Raw genomic sequence first — 18,201 nt, 5'->3', positions numbered from 1 at the left:
AAAGTAGAATCATCATTATGTTATGTCTGTAGCACAAATGGGCCAAAGTCACTGGGAAGTTAAATGGCATCAATACAAACTTAAATTGCTAAAACTAAACACCGTCTTTGGTCCCTGCTGACTATATATACAGCTTCTGATCACTCCTATCCACCAGCAAATAAATTACATGATCAAAAAATGTTACTAAAATGAAAATGATGTTGATGAAATATACTATTCATAGTGGAGGATGTGATAATATGAATAATTATTTGCATCACAAATAATCACTTTTAACCCTGTTTCCCAAAGAGTTCAAGTCAAAAATATAAAAGACCACGTGACCTTTTGTTAGGAATTCCTAGAATAAAAGAAGTAAAAAATAAAAAAAAATAAAAAAAAAAAATATTGAGGTGGGCCCAGTCCTAAACCTTAACTTTTTTTTTTACCTCCTTTTAAGTAATTTCCCAGTACTCTTCATCAACAAGTCTCAGGGGCATACAGGTATATACAGACAATGTTATCACTTACTTCATGCCATTTTCGGTGAGCAGTGATGGGTCAAGCTGGAGGATGTTGTTCTCAAAGAAGTCCTTGTTGATCTCTGGGTCGAGGTCTGGCTCATCACCCATCAGCTTGGAGAACCACTTGAAGCATGACTCGCGGTCCACTGTGAAGACTGCATTTTCGGCCAGACAGTTCCATATTTGCTTGGCTTGGGGTGCACACAGCCACAATTGTCCATCCTGTTGAAGTACATAGAAAAATATACACATATTATTAGAACTTTATCCTTTAGAGAAATAATGAAATAACATTCAATAAACTTGTTATTCATAAAATATAACCAAATTTTGTCCTGTACCTTTTTCTTTTACAATATAACTTGATTTTCCTCCCATACTCCCCTTTTCTATTCTATCAGGCACCAGACTTTTCAATTCCATTTCCTCCATTCCACAACCTTATAAGCAGTCTTTTCATCATACCCACCTCAAATAAAGTGAACCACACATAGGTCCATGAATCATTCAATAAAGACTTAAGTAAAAGAAGATCCTCTTCAAACTCTAATAATAAGAAAGCTGTTTCTTGGGTACTGAAACATGACCTGTACTATACATGCAATACAAATCAACACCACCCACCTTCAATAAAAATCTCAGGAAGCTTAGTCGCTCTTGAACCTGGTATATGTGATTATATCTTCCATCTGGTATTATGTCTGCGGGATTCAAATCAGGATTTTCTGAAAATATAAAAAATGTTCAGTGAAGCAACATGGCACAGACATTACTGCATGTACACTTCATGTTATATTTGCTACCATTTATTTTAATTAAAGATAGCCGAAAAAAGGATATAATAGAAGAAAAGTGCAATGTGGACTAGAGGAATCAAAGTGATTAATGATTTCACTTATTTAAGTGGAGAGAGAGAGAGAGAGAGAGAGAGAGAGAGAGAGAGAGAGAGAGAGAGAGAGAGAGAGAGAGAGAGAGAGAGAGAGAGAGAGAGAGAGAGAGAGAGAGAGAGAGAGAGAGAGAGAGAGAGAGAGAGAGAGAGAGAGAGAGAGAGAGAGAGAGAGAGAGAGAGAGAGAGAGAGAGAGAGAGAGAGAGAGAGAGAATCTTGGAGAATTATGTCAAATAATAAAAATTTCTGAATTAAACTAATGAGCAGCTAGTAAAACACCCTCCACACCCACCTTTAGCTGCTATCCTGATGTTCTTCATGTAGGTGGTGAGGTTGTCAGCCACAAGCACCACCAGGGAATGTTGGTTCTGCAGCTTGGATATGATGTCATGGCGATAGCTGACATGGGGGGTGGGGCGCTGGTGCTGGGAGAAGTTGGGTGGGGCCTCACTGTAGGAGCAGCAGATCTCTCTTATCTGCTTGAGGGCTGGGAGCACCCACTTGTCATGCTTGAGTTCGTCCACACACCGGTCCAGCCAGTGCTTCTTCTGGATATCCCGATCCTATGGTGACAGGATTGATGACGTTAACTCACTGACTGACTGGTTGGCTGACTGATCAACAGGCTACTTAGCTGACTAGATTGCTCAGGTTATTTCAATGATTCAAGGACTAGTTTGATGTTTCACTGGTTGAATGAGAAGGTGCTTTTCTGACTGGCTAAATGAATGTCATTCATTAATAAGATGATAATTTCAGTGACAGAGTTAAAGATAGAGAAATGTAGAGGAAGGGGATGCATTGAGGCGGATATGGAAGAAGCCTGACCTGTGAACATGAGTAGTCTAGGATTTTGACATGGGCGTTAAGTGCCTGGTCCATGATCTCAGTGGGCACGTCATCTGAGTGAGCCAAGGACCATAGCAGTGACAAGACCTGTGTGGAAGAGTAGCGGGGGAACTCATAAGAAATGCGGAGAACCAACATATACATCCAAAATCTTGACAGAGTATAATCAATTCATATATATCACCTTCATGAATCCCTTTTACCCACATATAGATTTCCCAACAGATTTTCAAAGTATAAGGACAAACCTTATGAGCCATGACTCCATCCTTGTCATCTTCTGCTAACCTTCGAATCAATTCCAACAACTTTTCCCTTTGCTTTTTACTGGCTTGGCTCCAGCTTGTCTGTGAAAGAATGAGAAAAATAATTAGGAATACTATCAACTCCTCATATACCTGGAGCTAAAGCTGTCTCACCATTATGCATTCTATGTAGGGAAATATTCTGCAAATAAAATTCAAGGAGAGGACTCACCAGCTCCACTAATTTTTTATTCACTTTCCTAACTCAAAAAAGGTGAAAATGTTCAAACATGTTTGAGTACTACTGTTCCTCTTTCTTTCTCTTCATTCTTTTAGCAATGTAAGTTTTGCTTTTAGTCTCCCTCATTTTAATAACTTCATAGTCAACTCTTTAAAGGACCCTCTGCTATTTAACAAGGTTGTTTCAAAGATAGTGGTCAAATAATAAAATTGTTAAGGATGAGGTGGTCAGAGAGGAAGATACACCGCAGCTGATAAAAAAAAATGTACATCACCACCTACATGCTGCTACAAGACCATGTGCTGCCACACCTGTTCTAAAGATGCAAATATGGCCTAATACAACAATCAATAATGAAGAGATAATATTATGATTTACATATTCAGTTTGACTGTACCACCATCTGGCAGCCAGACAGATGTTTAGCTCACTATTTGAAACGTAAATGTTGAAATAGCGAGGATTGCATATCAACACAGAGAGAAAGGGTATGCATTTCCAAATGTAGAAACTTGTTGAATAATGGGGTTTCCTATATTTGCTATTTCAGTGTTGTTTACAAGCAAGAGTGGGAAAAAAGTTTACACTTTACAGAAGTCTGTATCACTACAAGCAAAATTTTGGTTCAGTGAGGTGGCTCAACAAGACAACAACACAACTTACCTGGAAGCAGCCAAAGAGGTGGTCAAGTTGTTCTGGGGAGAAGTCCCATGCCAACTTTGCCAGGAGGTCATGCACATTTTTTACAATGGCCTCATGCTTCCCGTGCTGCGCCGCCCATATGTCATCCAAATCCTCGAGTGTAAGGGCCTGTGATGGGGAGGTTGTGATTAAATACATAAATAGATGGACGGATGGACTGGCTGACTGATTGTTGAACTGATAGAATAATGAATCTCTCTCTCTTACTGCAAACACTAGCTTAGTGTTAAACCCATCAAGCATTCCCTTCTCACCTTCTCTTTGATTATGAAGCGGATGATCTTTTCAAGCTTCTCCACATACTGTGGCTGGTGGAGGGAATCTCGCAGCACAATCTGGAGCACTCTGTTTTCCTTGATCCACTCCTGAAACACAGCATTATGGGGTGAGTTGGGGGCAGCTCCTTAACCCCTTAATGACGATGATGCTGCTGGCATCATGTAGTTCTATCAGACGTGGGCAACGAGCATGACGCCAGAGCCAGAGAGTGAGGAGCTTTCTGGAATTTGAAGGGCGTGCGTAACTAGGTCTCTGTTGATGCTAAGTGACTAACTGGCACCTCTTTTGTTTTCGCGACGTCCCCTACCACTACTCCATGCTAAAAATAGTCTATAGTTCCCGGCTACGCATCATGGCGTCTGTAGAGCAATTCTGTTCCCTCAGCCGTCCATTTTCGGCGGTGTTCCTTTAGTTTCTGCTTGTAGTGTGCATGCTAAGCATAGTCTTGACACCTCCACTAATATAAGTGATGTTCTAGATGAACCAATATCTAGTTCAGAGGAGTGGGTAGCAGAAGTTGGAATTTTTTGGGAATCATGGAATTCCAGCTAAATGGTCTGTCCAAATAATAATCTGATTTCACAGCTGAGTTATATGGATGATTTTTTACAATTTTTATTCAATGAGATTCATTCCAGAATGAAAAAAATTACAAAAAATTACAAAAATTATTTTTCAAGTTTCACTGCAACTTTGGCTCTCTGTAGGCAGTAAATTTCTGGGTAAAAGATTATAAACTATATTTAACAGACTCCATTGTGATAAAATGAGCAACTTTTCTTCAATAAGTTTTCCTGAACGTCACACCAGTAAAAAGTTGGATTTTGGGGGGAATCATGGAATTCCAGCCAAATGGTCAGTCCAAATCATAATCTGACTTCACAGTTGGGTTATACAGATGATTTTCTACAACTTTTATTCTATGAGATTCATTCCAGAATGAAAAAACTACAAAAATTTACAAAAATGATTTTTCGAGTTTCACGGCAACTTTGGCTCTCTGTAGGCAGTAAATTTCCAGGTAAAAGATTACAAACTATATTTTCCAAACTCCATCATGATAAAATGAGCAACTTTTCTTCAATAAATTTTCCTGTATGTCGTATCAGTAAAAAGATGGAATTTTATGGGAATCATGGAATCCCAGCCAAATAAATATCTGATTTCACAATAGAGTTATAAGGATGCTTTCCTACAACTTTTATTCAATGAGATTCATTCCGGAATGAAAAAAACAACAAAAATTTACAAAAAAATATTTTTTGTTCCACTGCAACTTTGGTTCTCTCTAGGCAGTAAATTTCAGGGTCAAAGATTATAAACTATATTTTACAGACTCCATCATGATAAAATGAGCAACTTTTCTTCAATTTTTTTCTTCTGTACGTTACACCAGTAAAAAGTTGGAATTTTGGGGGAATCTTGGAATTCCAGCCAAATGCGACAATCTAGAAAGAAACGGACTTCACAGCAGGGTGCGTCAGAAATTTTTCTATAAAACATCTTCTATGACGTTTTCTCAGTTTCAAAGTTCATTTTCCACTGACTTTTGCGTTCAAGGGGGATCTCCCGAGAAAAACTTTTGCGGTCAAAAGGGGTTAACCTCTATCACCATCTGTTTTTCTGACAGAGGAATTGACGGACTCATGGCAACAAAGTTCTTGCAACATTGTGTCATGACATCTAGCCAAAGTATTATGACGTGGTCTACTTTGCATTATACCAAGAACCAATACAGTGTTTTCAATCCCAGCAAATCTTTGATTGAAATAAAGGAAAAACAAATGGTGGAGGTGAAAATGACAAATGGCAAGCAATGGTAATATGATAGTGATGGTGGAGATCACTGTGAAAAGACAATTATTATAAATGTCATGGTAATAGCATCTAGCATAGGATTCTTACTGCCACAGGGAGACAGTGGCTGCAGTAAAGGTTGTATAAAGCAAGTAATGATGATAGTCAAAGTTAAGTAGCAGGAGTATTCAGTGTAATGGTTATGGTAAAGATTCCTAATTTCTAAAGGGAGAGCATATAATGGTAGTGCAGGTGAAGCAAGCAAAAATGGTGGCTGGAGTGAGACATAAGTAACTGAATTTAGGCAGGGGTAGAGGATCCTTACCACTGAAGGGAGAGTAAGTGGTGGCACTAACAATGGTAAAGAGAAAGACACAGTAGAAATATTGGTGATGGGAAAGAGGAGTTATGAGTGTGATGGTAAGGCAATAAGATCCTTACCGCCATCCTTTCAGCAGTGAGCCACTCCTCCTCCTCAACAGGGCCATGGCGGTGTGAGTAGTAGGAAACACTAGTGATCACTTTGTTCACCTCATTGAGCGCATTCATCTTCCCATTGAATGATGAAATTTGCAGTAACCTGAAGGAGATAAAGAGAACCAATCATGTATATGTAGAATCCATTTAAAAAAAATTGGTATATGAAGTATAGGCTGACTGCACATCCCTAAACATTTTCTGAAATCCTCTGCAGCAAAACATCTTTTCACATCGCCTCTAAGTTCCCATTGATTACTAAAATTTTGTAGGCCATAGCCCCCAAATTTGATTCAATTTCTTATATGGCTATTGTTTGATTGCCTAGCACTGTAAGCTTTTGAATGACTGACTTTTTATGGCACTCTCAAGTAATAAAATGGGGTTTAGAGCATTTGTTAGATCACTTATGGCTATACTCAGCAGATGTTGGGAGATGACTATATAAAAAAGGAATAGTACAATAAATACGGAAAACAAAGAATACATTGATTCACTAACCTGAGTATCATCTTTAACCTAAAAATCTCAAGGTTTTTGGCAGTTTCCTCCTGGCTGGGGACACGGGACACCAGGCACTTGATGGCTTTGATGATGGCTGACAGAGCATCATTCTTGGCCTCATTCTTGGCTTCCTTCTTCAGCTCCTCATCCGTCAGATTTTCCAAAAAGGCAGGCACTACTTCCTACAGGTTGTATGGGAAGAGGTAGGTGTGAGAAAACCTCCTATACTGAGGGTGTTGATATGGCAATTGAGGAAGAGAAATGGTAAAAAATACAATGTATATAATTGCACAAAGATTGTTTGAGAAAAAAAACTTGCATGGGTTCTTGTGTATGAGAGAACCTGATACAATGGGGATGCCTGGAGAAAATTCTGCTATGAAACAGTTAAGGGGAAAACAAAGAAAAGGTAAGAGAAAATAGGAAACTGACTATATAGAGGTGCTCTTGTAGAATAATGTGAGTTGGGATTCTAATTAGATAATGGGTGAGAAAGAACATTTGATACTCACTACAATAGGCATGAAGTATTTTTCTATAGTTGAAACAGTGAGCATCTCATAGCAGAAGCCAAAGGGCCGAAGGAGTGCACAGATGACTGGAACAGAAAGATTCTTGCCCGACTGGAATCGTTCTAAAAGAATCTGGAAGCCACCGAGCTTGCCAAAGAGATTAATGAGGTCCACCAGCCACCCTCTAGGATTTCTGGGGTCTGGAGGTCTAGCATACAGTTCATAGTCTGGGATCTGGGATCCCTGCTGTACTGTCTCCGAGGAACGAGTGCCATTAAATGTGTGAAATCTGAAACAAATGAATTCTCATTTTAAAAAATTGAAGTAAATATCTTTGATATCTCACACCAAAAACACTATCTGCTATGATTTCCCTATCTAACATGTAGGTACAGTATTACAATACTGGGAGCAATTAGACAACAAGAATGGTCAGAGTAACCAATATACTCACTTGGAATTGGGACTCAGCACCATAGCAAGAAGGTCTAGTAAAGAAAACCAATCCTGGTGCAGCTTCACTACAACTAATTCTATTAACTTTTCGCAGTTTTTCAAGATGCATCTCTGAAAAAAAAAAAGGGTATCAATCCAAAGTTTGATTAATTTAGCCTTAGATACAAAGGTAAAAAAAAAAAAAAAAAAAAAAACACTGCAAAAGAATAGTGTTCCTTTATTATCAGTTTATGAAATGGTTCCCAAATTCACAATGAGAGCAGTAATGTTAATAATTTCAACTTTCTAATGATGGTAAAGTTATCATAATGACATGCTAGCATAAAAAAGCTCTCCTTTTATGCTTAGATAAACTGGAGTCAGGACAGCAATGTCTTCTTTATTTGTACTTACATGAATCTCATACTTCCAACTATTCACAGCTTCATCTGTGAGGATTTTGGTGAAAGATATGGTGAGCCCTTCCCTGAAGAACCTCTGGCATGCTTCACTTCTGGTATCCAGTCCTGTTAGGGATGATAAATGTCAATAAAAAACATGATACAATACAGACTAAAACAGCTAGTCAATCACCCCAAAAGACATAGTCATTGAATAATACATTTTAACATAAAATACATTTGTTTGAAGAATTAAGGATTTGTGTTATCTTGTATTTTTGGGAGCCTAAACATAAAAAACAATGTCCAATATATTTCAAAGTGCTGACAATGAAAAGCGGGAATTTGTGTCTTACAAGCAAACCCTTGTACTTCACAGCACAAGCGTTGAAAGCTGTATTGACGCACCTTTCTGGCACAGATCAATGGATGCCTCCAGGAGTACCTCTAGCTCACATTTGGGCAGGACGGGGACGACCCAGCGCTGGCGGTGGATCATCTCATCGAGGCGGGCCAGGGCATCCAGGGGAAAGTCTGGCTCCCCCCCACCCATGTCCTCCCCTTCACCCTCACCCAGCACTTCTCCATCCCCACCCTGTTTACAAGGAGGAAAGAGGTGCTTACCAACATGATCTAAAGGTAATAAAAGACACACTAAGAGATTAACTTGGTGAATACTATATTTTATTGAATAAGACAGCTTTATATACAGTCGTCCCTCAAATAGTATGGTTTCCAATAGTTCGGTTTCGGTTTTATGTGGATTTTCTTAGATCTTTTAAGGATTTTTAAATTTCCCGACGAGCAGGAAATTTAAAAATCCTTAAAAGATCTTCTATGACAATCCGTATAAAACCGAAACTGAACTATTGGGAAACCGTACTATTTGGGTGACGACTGTATACAGTCAAATCTCAGTTTTTGAAAGTTTCACTTTTCGAACAAATCAGTTCTCGAACAGAATTTCAAACTCATAATTGTACAGGCTGCCGTACGATAACTCGGTTGCCGAACAAGCTACTTGGCAAGAGCAGCACTGTACTACTGTGCGCATCAGTCACGCCGCAGCCCTCTCTCAAACAACATCCGCTCCGAACTGTTCTTTGATTTTGACAATTTTTCTTGTTGTGCATTACTGTAAATTGTGGTTACATGTCAACCTCAAGATTATTAGCTCCAAATTATGGGTTAGGCCTATACTTGCCATACAAGTTGACCCCCAAACTAAGGTGCCATCTGATGATCAAGAAATACCCTAGCTAGAACGATGTCACATCCTCTTTCAAATAAACAATATTTGACATTTTCAGCTAGTTTTTCATTAAGTGTATGGTTCCCAAAATTAGGGTACACTTTACATACAAGAAAAGAGGGTATATCCCCTCACTACCCCACGTCCATAGTAACTTCAAAACACATGGGTGCACTTGGCTGTACGTGCCTAGAGCTATCCCCCTAGGACAGATGGGTGTACCTCTCACTACTGATCATGCCGTCCTCCCTGTCTCAAATCCCACTATATTCGCCTTTCAGTATTCTGAGTTCCTTTGACAAGCACAGCAGCAGATCATCCAAGAGGTTCAAGATGTTCCAAAAGCCCCATACAGAACCCTCCAAATGTTTACTGTGTGCCTGATTCCATGGGCAGACACATTATCTGCACCATCCTGGCCACCCTCAAAACAAGTTTTCATTTCTGTTTTCATCAACTTTTCTTTCAATTCTGTAGTATTCCTTTGAAATGCACCTGTCACAGGTGGCAGATTTGTTCAATGCAAATTCAGCACAGTAATCTACTGCATGGGTGGGCCCTCTAGCAGAACTGGGTTGGGATAATCATTGACCTCTACTTCCATTTTGTTTGGGTAGGGGCTGCAGGCCTGACCCCAATGAATCCAGACCAGGAATTTGGCTGACTGTGTGCCATGGGTAGAAACATATAACTTTAGAGTACAGAATCCCTCAGTCACCACTCATACTAATAATTAAGGAAAAGTTTGGGGCATAAACTATAGCTGTGTGTGGCCTTGGTGGTCATCTCCCATCTCATTGGCCCTTGACCCTAAGTTTAGTAAGAACCCATTGTCCTAGGACACAGGGGATCTGGATTAATAAACTTGACCTTCTCCAGGTTTTTCCAGGTACCAATCAAATGAACAGCCTTAAAGAGAGGATTAACAGCCGGGTGGGGTATGTGCAGACTGAACAGGCCGAGATTCAAACCAAGGCCCACGGATTTGTAGCTAGACATGAAAACTACTACACCACGGAGGGCATGAAATAATGCCAGACAAAGAAAAGGGTAATGGTGGCAAAAAATATTGAAGTACTGGTGGTCAGAGGGGCAGCAGTAGCAGCACAACACATACCTGTGGGGGGGTGTTAGGTGGTCCCTCCTGCGGGTGGTCCTGATTGGCTATCATTGCGATGGTCATAGCGCTGTTGTGAGGCGGCGGTGCTGGCCTGCCTGTCCCTCACCCAGTGGCACGACCGGATGCCACACCTCTAACCATACATCCACTTTGGGCTGTGGAAGAAATAAATCAGGTTAGATGTGGGTTAAGGTCAATCATAATGCTACAGTTGCACATGGATTACATTAGGCATGGCATTAGATTACTTATTATCTACTGTTCAAACTTGAACCTGATGATTTTGACCTACTACCACTTTGGGTTGCAGGAAAAAAAAAAAAATAAATAAATAAATAAATAAATAAAAAATAAAAAAATAAAAACAATTCTGAGATTGGGCTAATTGGTTTATGTTTGCACATACACATTTTCCACTTGTGTTGTGCAACCTTTTATCTTTCGGCAAACACGTGCAGGACCTTCGAGTGAAAACGGAGGAGGAAAGAATCCTATCTTTAATCTAACACACGTCTGCCTCTCAATCTGCTCAGTCATATCTTCAGGTTCATGATTTTCATGGCTGACAAGTCTGTGGTGCAGCAGACAGCACCAATCCCTTTAGGGCCCATGTCTTCATATACCTACTACTGTGCCATGATACCAAACTGTTATCCTTCCACAAGTTCACATCAAACTAACTTCACTCCTCTTGGTGGGTTGTAACATCAGGGGCCATGTGATCAAGGCGCATTAAACTCAGCAAAACTTTATAAACATTGCCACATACATCAACTAACTTCACACACTGACTCAACAAGGGTCTAAAGACTCTCAACTTTATTTTGGCCTCAGTCCTCACAGTTCATCAGTTCATAACAGGAGCGTTGCTTCCTTATTTGGAGCCTCAGAGATAACACACAAGGACTACCAGGAACTTTAAAGATTACACATCCTGTTTATGATTGGTGCCACACTAGGCACTCCCACACCCATCATTACTTTTTATTCTTTACTGATCATAAATCTACCAATGATATCAGGTTAAAAGCAGAGTTTGACAACCTTCATGGAATCTGTAGAGGTACTGAATATATATGATTCAAGTGTATCAAGCATACTCATTTTACAATATTCTAGTTGTGTTTATCGTTTCTTGTAAAATAAATGAATGTAATACAGCATGGCCTTAGTTAGCATCTTAACTTATTTCAGAAAAACTGTCATACAAACTTATTGTTACGCAAATTAATTTTAATAAGTAGGTATCATAATTTGTGAAAGTTCCAAAAATTCATCAGCGGAATGATAAAATCCCTTGATTTCTAACGATAGATTATACATAAAATGTCACAAGAATAATGCATAAAGTCATGTAAATATATAGCTACATTTTAAAAAGCAGAAACATGTTAAACCATGTCTTTTGGTTCAGAGCTTGGAGTGGAGGAAATTTCCTCCCCTTGCTCTCCCGCGAAGATTTGTACTTATGTGGCATAATTATTGTGTCCAGTGGTTGGTGATAACCCAAGTCCTACATTTCACACCGTATCTGCCAGACTCCTAGTGTACAACTGACCACGGTACAGTAACGTAATTGCAAACCTCAAATTTTGCATTAATTCAGCTGAGACATTTATAGATATATGAAAAATCAGGATACCGGTACTGTGGAAGGAAGGACCAACATTCCCAGACATACTGAAAAAAAGTCTTGCATAACCGATCTGCGTTGTTCTGAACAGCAAGACTGGACCTTGTGAAACTTAGGCATACCCACTAGCAGTTGAGTCAAATAAATCCAAAATCCATTCAATCAAGGTCTGTTAAGGGGAGCATCTAGGGCCCCCTTTCCCAACCCTGGGGTCGCAACCCCAAGCGGGGTTGCCAAGACCTCAAAATATCAAACATGGTGTTATTATATAATAATAATATATATACAACTAAACTAATGGGGTTACAGTCATGTCTAGAGGTGCATGATTGGGGTCGCCTGAAAATAATGTTGGGAACCGCTGGACTCAAGGGGGTATTTTTTGACTAATATTTTTGAAATTATAGACAAATGTTTTTTTCACTCAACGTGGCGGGGATGCCATGAAATATCAGACAGTGAAGTTTATTTTTCTAAAATTTAAAGAACAGTGTCCCTTTAAGGCATTTAAATGCCCCATGCCAGGATTCCTAAGGAGAAGTTGCAGTTCATCAGAACGGTTTACAAGGATCTTGGCAACCCAAGTCTCCTGAGGAGGTGAAACACGTTTAAAAAAATTTTTTCAGAAGTTTTTTTCAGTTTTTTTTTTCAAAAAAAAAACAGATTCAATTCATATTATTTATGATCATCTTTTTATCAATAAAACTAAACTACAACTAAAATTTTACTCTTTACTCTGAAAAGAAAAATATAAATAAAAGTTTATTTTTTTTTTTTTTTTTTTCTACAAAAAAAAAATAAGTCTGTAGTCAAATGTTTTTTTTTTTTTTTTTAAGTCTGAATTATAATTAATGTATGATCCTGATTATATACATGTGAGATGTATTCTTATGGTGAAGTCATATACGCTTACTTTCAGATCTATAAGTTGATACATATATATAAGGAAAAAAAAATAACTTTTTTTTTTTAAAAAACTTCAACAAATCTCCTCTCAAATATTTTTTCAATTTTGCTCCCTTTGAAAAAAAAAAAAAAAAAAAAAACTGACCTTACTATTTTTTTTTCCTTAATTGTCCCTTGATTGAAAAAGAAAAATATAAAAACTTACTTCAGTGCCTCCTCTTTTCTTTTGATGTACTGTTCTTTAAAAATTTATAGTTTTTTTTTTTTTTTGAAGGACTTCGTGTCAGTGATGGATTTTTTCTGAAATTTCGGTTTCTTCAAAATCGAAAATATGTTCTTGGCTTCTTGGGAGTCCTTATGTCAGCTCTGCTCCTTCTTGTACCAAGACCATCGTGAGGTATTCTTTTAGGTTATTTTCTACACTGAAACATGACGATGTATGCACCTGTGTGTGAATATAGGGATCTTTTCCGTTTGGCGTACAGCGCTAAAATTAATTTTAATATAGATTTTCTTATATTTTTTATCCCATATTTTCAAGAGTAAAAAAAAAAAGTTGTGGATTTTCATTTTCAAAGATGACTGCTGATGGTTGAAGGTTGAAAAAAAAAAAAGAATATATATAATATATAATATTGACTTTTTAAGTTTTTTAAAGTTTCATAATAATAGAAAAGAAAATAAGAAAATAAAAGGCAAAAAAAAAAAAACAAAAAAAAAAAAAAAAAAATAATATTTTGATTCTCTTTCTACAAAAAAAATATAAAAAAAAAATATAATTAAACTTTAGCTTAAATAAGCGGAAAAAGACCGAATATAGCTTTGTTTATTTATTTTTTACTTGCCAGCCTACAGTGTCGGTAGACTTTCTTGAGGGTCCTGAATGGTAGTCGGCCCCAGCCTATCATGGCGCAGGCAAGTGTTTTATAATGACGTAAGTGATGAGCAGAAGAGGGAGGGGGGAATTCAGCCATAACTGTCATTTTTGCTTATTTCTTCATAATATTTTGTCACAAGCTAGCCGAGGCGTGTACAAAGACGTGTGAAAACTTAAAATTTTTCTGATTTTTTGAAGTATTAATGCGGGATGCTTCCCTTAAATTGAAGGTCAAGTGTACTTAAACTTCCACCAGACACTACTACATTCAATCCCTTTTTTGTCCCAAGCATGGTGGGGATATGAGGCACCTAGTGTCTCTCACTGCTGCTGTGCTAATCACAAAATGCTCGAGGTAACCTGGCCACTCTCTTTCATAAGTGCTGAGGACACCATGTGTCTCTTATCCATTCACATTCCTTCAGCTCATGACTGCCTTGCTCATGCCTCACAATACTTACACTTAGTGTGCAAGAAAGCAAGGCAAAACTAGACATAGGGAGGCCAGCCTGCAACAGCCAGGACCCAAGTGTACAGAGGCATGGCAGATGAATCCATGGATAGTCACTAGCTTCCCAACTGCTGCACTACACAGAACACTACTCTCTATAAAGCCTTTGCACAATGCAGATTTAGTGATAGTTTTGTGCACCATATTCCCCACTCAATTACATTGTTAGGAATTTACTGTAATAATCTTAAGCATCATTTCCTCTACCTAAATAAGTTATGCATTTGTGATTGATTTGCGCACTTCATTCTTAATGTGGATAATTTACCTCACTTAACATACCTTGCGACGATACAGTGATAAGTTTGCCAATTTGAGTCTCCATGCAGATGATTTAGAGTTGTGGATAATATAAATGCATATAACTGAGCTTTACCTGTATATGCTGCAACTTACTTCTCTATGACTTCATACATAGATGAAGAGAGTTCGCCATCAGGCACATTCACCTCTACCCTTATACTTTATGAGCATGCTAAGCAAATTTGAATACCAATGGAGCTAAGATGGGTGTGAACGATTACTTGGGTAGGTGGTGATGCATGATGCAGCTCATATAGAAGTGTAATTGTTAAATATACCATTCTTCCTAATAACATCTCACCCTTGCTGTGACCTAGACAGTTCTAGTTTGTATCCTCACTGAAATTCAGTGGGAGAGCAATATTATGCTGGACGCCAAAATACATTTCCTAGCACCACGTTTTAAATTTCTGGAGAGTATTAGAATGAGTACAAATTAATTTATCTTGTGCATCATAATTACTTCATTTGCTAAACTATTGTAAATTATATAAGACATTACACATTACACTGCCAATCAGATAAAGTTGCTCTCACATATCTTGGGTATGTAATAAACAGTTTTAAACTATGATTTAGGTAAATAGCCTTTCTGGCTTTTTTATTTTCTGCATAATTTGATCAAATTGGCTCACATAAGCAATAGTGCTATTTTATTTTTTATTTTTAGTTTAATTAACATTTATGCAGTCTCATTAATGTTCATAAGATAGAGCTACATTGACTACTATATAATATCTGATATAAATTTCCAAAGTTGAAATTTTATATAAAAGTTCCTTTAACTTTCACAGCAAATATCTAAAGAGCATCTATATAATTCTCCATACTATTCTCTCCCCTCTCCTGACCAATTCACAAGACAATGTGTTTTATCCTGTTATAAGACAATTACATAAGCAGCCCTGTAAGACATGCAATTTGAAAGCAAGACATAATTATCTGCTACCATAATATTATTTGATCAGTGTCTGGATTACAATGTATAGTATATATATATATATATATATATATATATATATATATATATATATATATATATATATATATATATATATATATATATATTTTTTACACACAAATTATTGCTAATTAGAAATAAAACGGGTGTAATTACTCTCATCTCATGACAATAGGTATCTAGTTTCAATGTGTAATATATGGTAAAAGGAACTTAGGCTGCATGATAAAGCCTGTATTAGCATTTCTACGTAACCGAGTGAAAACATAAAATTGTACAATTTACAGTTTACTTTTCTATATTTTTATTCTTACTTGCTCCATATTAACCTGGTAGCTGTGGGGATCATGTTTCTTAAAAGCCCCTCTAAGCGAGAAAAATGAGAAAAATCATCACTCATGCAAACCATTTCATAATACATATATATCAACACATTTGTGACCAGTTTATGCATCATCTATTTTGGGGGGTTTATATCCTGGCAAAAAATTGGCCTGTCGCAGGTACATGGTAAAGATACAAATCTGGCCCGTCTCTGCTACTGGGTTAATAACCAAGATAAATATGAAAAGATTCTGAATGGTCCATTGACTCTGTGGCCCCATGACAGTGATTCAATATTGCATCACCAAGTTAAAGGTCCAACAAGCAAGAGATAAGATATGAGGCTGTGGACTATATGTCATACTCATACATATCTCCTTTTAAAATTTACATTAATAGTAAGCAAAACCCATACAGCTGCCAAATGAAAGTAAATAATCTTGGTAAAATGAACTGCTTCTGCTATCCCACTATTAGGTTAAAAGGCTCTAGATATTTGGCTACAAACTCCATCCCTCTACATTATACTCATACACAATCCATATATAACTCATATTCCTGAGCAAATTAACATCCTTTATCCCCCACAATCCTTTCTATTATCCTACCATGATGGCTGTAACTGAAGTTAATTCACAAATTACACCATTTAAATTTTTCACTGAGCTGGCCTGGTATTCTTACCAGGTAAGCCACTACAGTTTCTCTATAATAAACACATTTCACACATCAGTGTTCTAAAATAAAACTAATCAAGCAAAGTTTTCCTAGACACCAAGAAATTACTACATATCAACCCTTTGGCAGTGAGCCTTACTGTACTGATTGGTATTGCATAATCATATTCAAGACAGTCATTCACACTTCTGGGGACTTCTGACTTTAAATGTCAATCTCAAATCAGTGCTTTTACACACAATATGCAAACAGATGGGCTAAAGGTTATTTTGTAAACCAGCCAGCCAGCCTAAACAAGTCATTACAAAATTTACTGGTCTAATGCTAATTAATACTACTGAGCTGAAGAATGGTAACACTGATATTCCATCCACCAATCCATCCCATCCTTTGAACCTAAATGTATTACCGTATATAACAAAGTAAATAATACACTCAATAGCTCAACAATGGGGACACAGCTGATTCTCTTGGCTGACACCACAAGGAAAAGATAAGACAAACTTCCACCAATCCAGATCTACTGAACACCAAATGTCACATGAATAAGTAATTGAAAACACACTGAATCAATAGCTCAGAAAGGGACACACTGCTATTGTTTGTTTGGAATTATTGCACCTGTCTTCTCTCGGGGAAGTACAATAGACAATGACCACAGTAGTCAACCAATCCAATGGTGCTAATTCCTAATGTCACATGATGTAATACTGGACACAAGATCAATAGGGCTGTTAACAAATGGAGACACACTGCCTGCTTGTGACTTGTAACTACCACAAAAATATGTCAACTATTGTCCCTAAATCCACGTCGTTGGCAGTCTACAGGCAAAATCGGAAACCTAAAACATTTGAGGAGTTAGGAAAAGAACCTAAGGCGAGTGGGTTGGTTAGCTGCACCTGGCCCTTATACCTGTAACGTGTGACCCCCGGGGTGACCTGGTGGTTGGCCGGGATGGCAGTCACCCCGCAGCCCTGAGACGCCACACGGGGGAGTCTGGCAAACATATATGACGGATAAACCCCAAAAGTGTCGTCGGTAAGTTCTACAAAGGGCGACTTCACTTCTCGCTGGCGTACCGAGCAACTACTGACATGTTAAGCTGCAAAGTCCTGCGAGAGAGGGAGGTGGACGCCTTACGGAGACCCACCCGCCATCCAGCCACCGCCAGACCCTGACCAGCGGCCCGGACGTGACCCAACACAGAGGACAGCTGACAGAAGGAGGGGTCCCTCTCCTCAAAATGGCGACTGTAAATGCGACGAGTTTTTGAGCCATTATCGACCTCTGGCGGCACCGGTACAGGCCGCTACCCAGCCCCTCCCGCCCCGGATACCCTTGGCCGCCCGAAGAGCCCCGCCGCACACACATACGTACTTAACTGAGTGCTCGGCGACGGTAAATACGAGGTGTCGGTATATCCATTCACTAGTGCAGAGCCACAGACTATAGACACCACAGTTGCTTCTCGCGTCCACCCGAAAGAGGGCGCGAAGGGGCCCAAAGGAAAAGAGGGCGCGCGGGGAGCGGAAAAGGGACTATTATCATTATTATTATTGGAGTAAAAATAGTATAACCTGCACAGTTTGCGACCCTGGTCCACCAAAGATAGATATTTAAGGAAAGAGGGAATAGTGAGTAAGGTCTACTGGGGGTCATATTCTCAGACCATTCGGCGCCCAAGTACACATATTTGACACGGCTTTCGTAAGAGTTGTGGGCATTTCCAGGGGTACTTTGATGACCCAGGTGGTAGATTGAGCCTTCTTTTGTGCCCTGAATGTGAAAAAACCCTCAT

General features: G+C 38.5%; 1 protein-coding gene across 7 annotated transcripts in view; it reads right to left on the bottom strand.

The window, feature by feature from the left end:
- Positions 1-17,933, bottom strand: part of LOC126995652 (probable ubiquitin carboxyl-terminal hydrolase FAF-X) — a 51,765-nt gene extending 33,832 nt beyond the window's left edge. For 3 of the 7 annotated variants that reach the window (XM_050855403.1, XM_050855409.1, XM_050855410.1), the window contains exons 1-15: positions 17,781-17,933; positions 10,205-10,362; positions 8,244-8,430; positions 7,849-7,961; positions 7,454-7,566; positions 7,000-7,288; positions 6,485-6,669; positions 5,948-6,086; positions 3,685-3,795; positions 3,392-3,538; positions 2,491-2,589; positions 2,222-2,329; positions 1,686-1,956; positions 1,131-1,231; positions 514-728 (exon numbers count right to left, since the gene is read on the bottom strand). In XM_050855403.1, the coding sequence (XP_050711360.1) occupies positions 514-728; positions 1,131-1,231; positions 1,686-1,956; positions 2,222-2,329; positions 2,491-2,589; positions 3,392-3,538; positions 3,685-3,795; positions 5,948-6,086; positions 6,485-6,669; positions 7,000-7,288; positions 7,454-7,566; positions 7,849-7,961; positions 8,244-8,430; positions 10,205-10,270 (2,144 nt within the window). In that variant the 5' untranslated portion in view covers positions 10,271-10,362; positions 17,781-17,933. The other 4 variants (XM_050855408.1, XM_050855405.1, XM_050855406.1 and 1 more) reach the window with 4 other exon arrangements.
- Between the last annotated feature and the right edge of the window lie 268 nt (positions 17,934-18,201).

This window comes from Eriocheir sinensis, chromosome 8 (assembly GCF_024679095.1).
Source record: "Eriocheir sinensis breed Jianghai 21 chromosome 8, ASM2467909v1, whole genome shotgun sequence".
NCBI lineage: Eukaryota > Metazoa > Arthropoda > Malacostraca > Decapoda > Varunidae > Eriocheir > Eriocheir sinensis.
This window is presented reverse-complemented; position numbering and strand designations above follow the sequence as displayed.